General features: G+C 42.1%; 1 protein-coding gene across 1 annotated transcript; it reads right to left on the bottom strand.

Moving 5' to 3' along the window:
- Positions 1-474: 474 nt before the first annotated feature.
- Positions 475-960, bottom strand: LOC145996247 (uncharacterized). Its single transcript, XM_083132669.1, has one exon. The coding sequence runs from the start codon at positions 958-960 to the stop codon at positions 475-477; it is 486 nt and encodes a 161-aa protein (XP_082988795.1).
- Positions 961-1,243: the final 283 nt, after the last annotated feature.

Genomic DNA, 1,243 nt, shown 5'->3' with positions numbered 1-1,243 from the left:
GGAAGGCTAAAATAGGACGTTACAAACTGGACGGGCTCCATGACGAAAGCAAAACAGTATATAGTTCGCATGGGTGCTACTGTCATGCGTCCCCCTCCATGTATACTACTTTTCCGGATTCTCTGGAGTAGGGACACCCAGAGGGGAAAGCTTGTGGGCGGGACCAGACTAGTGGGGAAGGGTGCGGGATGAAAGCAATGAAGTACTGCGCGGTGTACCGGCCGTAAAGCAAAACGCTTTCTGCTGCTAATTTCTTATTTTATTCTTAACAATGGGCAGTGTACAAAAATAACAAATAATATTGCACTGTTATTGTATTTTAAGAAAACAATGCAATGCAAGAACGCCAGTAGTTGGCCTTTACACATGTATTTTTTTTTTCACAACTGCAGCCTAAAAACTCCACCCAGATGAGTAAACATGCCGTATTACGGCAGTTCTTCAAAGTCAGACATGTTACTGTCTGCGGAGTCGTCACTGTCGATGCTGGTATCTCCCAAGTTTATAATAATCGACAGTAGGCTCATCCATGAGGCCATCGATTGTCCACATCCTATCCTCCACGCCCTTGACATGTGTGAGAAATGACTTCCAGTGGTCCTCCTTTACTTCGGCCACAGCATCATGCAGTAACCGTTCCACATCAGCAAGCTTGAATTTTGTGTTCCTCCAGGCAATCTTCTCTTTTATGTTGGCCCATGCAAGCTCAATTGGATTAAGCTCGCAGTGATATGGTGGTAGACGCAGTACAGTGTGGCCCTTTTCTTCTGCGGCTATATCGATGCGATATCCGCCGTACTGATCCCTCACCAGATCAACGAGGTTCAGCAGCTCTGGAATGATCATATCTTCCGTGTAAGGGATATCATGTTCTTGCAGCCATCCTTGAATTTCGGCTTTTCTCCATCTCCGTACAGGAACTCTATGAAGTTTGACGGAGTGGTATGGTGCGTTGTCCATAACGATGACGCTATGTGGGGGGAAACTTCGGCAGAAATGTTTTAAGAAACCATTCCTCAAACACCTCACCATTCATCTCCTGATGGTAGTCACCTGTGAAAATGTACAAATAAGGTTTTCATATACTATAAATATTATAAAAAGACAGCAAATCTTGATACAAAACATTGTCAAATAGAATTGATAGTGAATACTTTATAAATACAATAGTATATAATGTTCCAAAATATAAAACAAGAAATAATTTATTATTGACTGTAAAATTGAAAAATGGTGGTGAATT

The sequence above is a fragment of the Lepisma saccharinum genome, chromosome 12 (genome assembly GCF_977018435.1).
Source record: "Lepisma saccharinum chromosome 12, izLepSacc3.1, whole genome shotgun sequence".
Lineage (NCBI taxonomy): Eukaryota > Metazoa > Arthropoda > Insecta > Zygentoma > Lepismatidae > Lepisma > Lepisma saccharinum.
Note: the sequence above shows the minus strand (reverse complement) of the source record. Positions and strands in the feature narration are given on the sequence as shown.

Bases quoted from the DNA above. Each gene is read 5' to 3' on its own strand.
- LOC145996247 (XM_083132669.1), bottom strand. From the start codon at position 960: ATGGACAACGCACCATACCACTCCGTCAAACTTCATAGAGTTCCTGTA.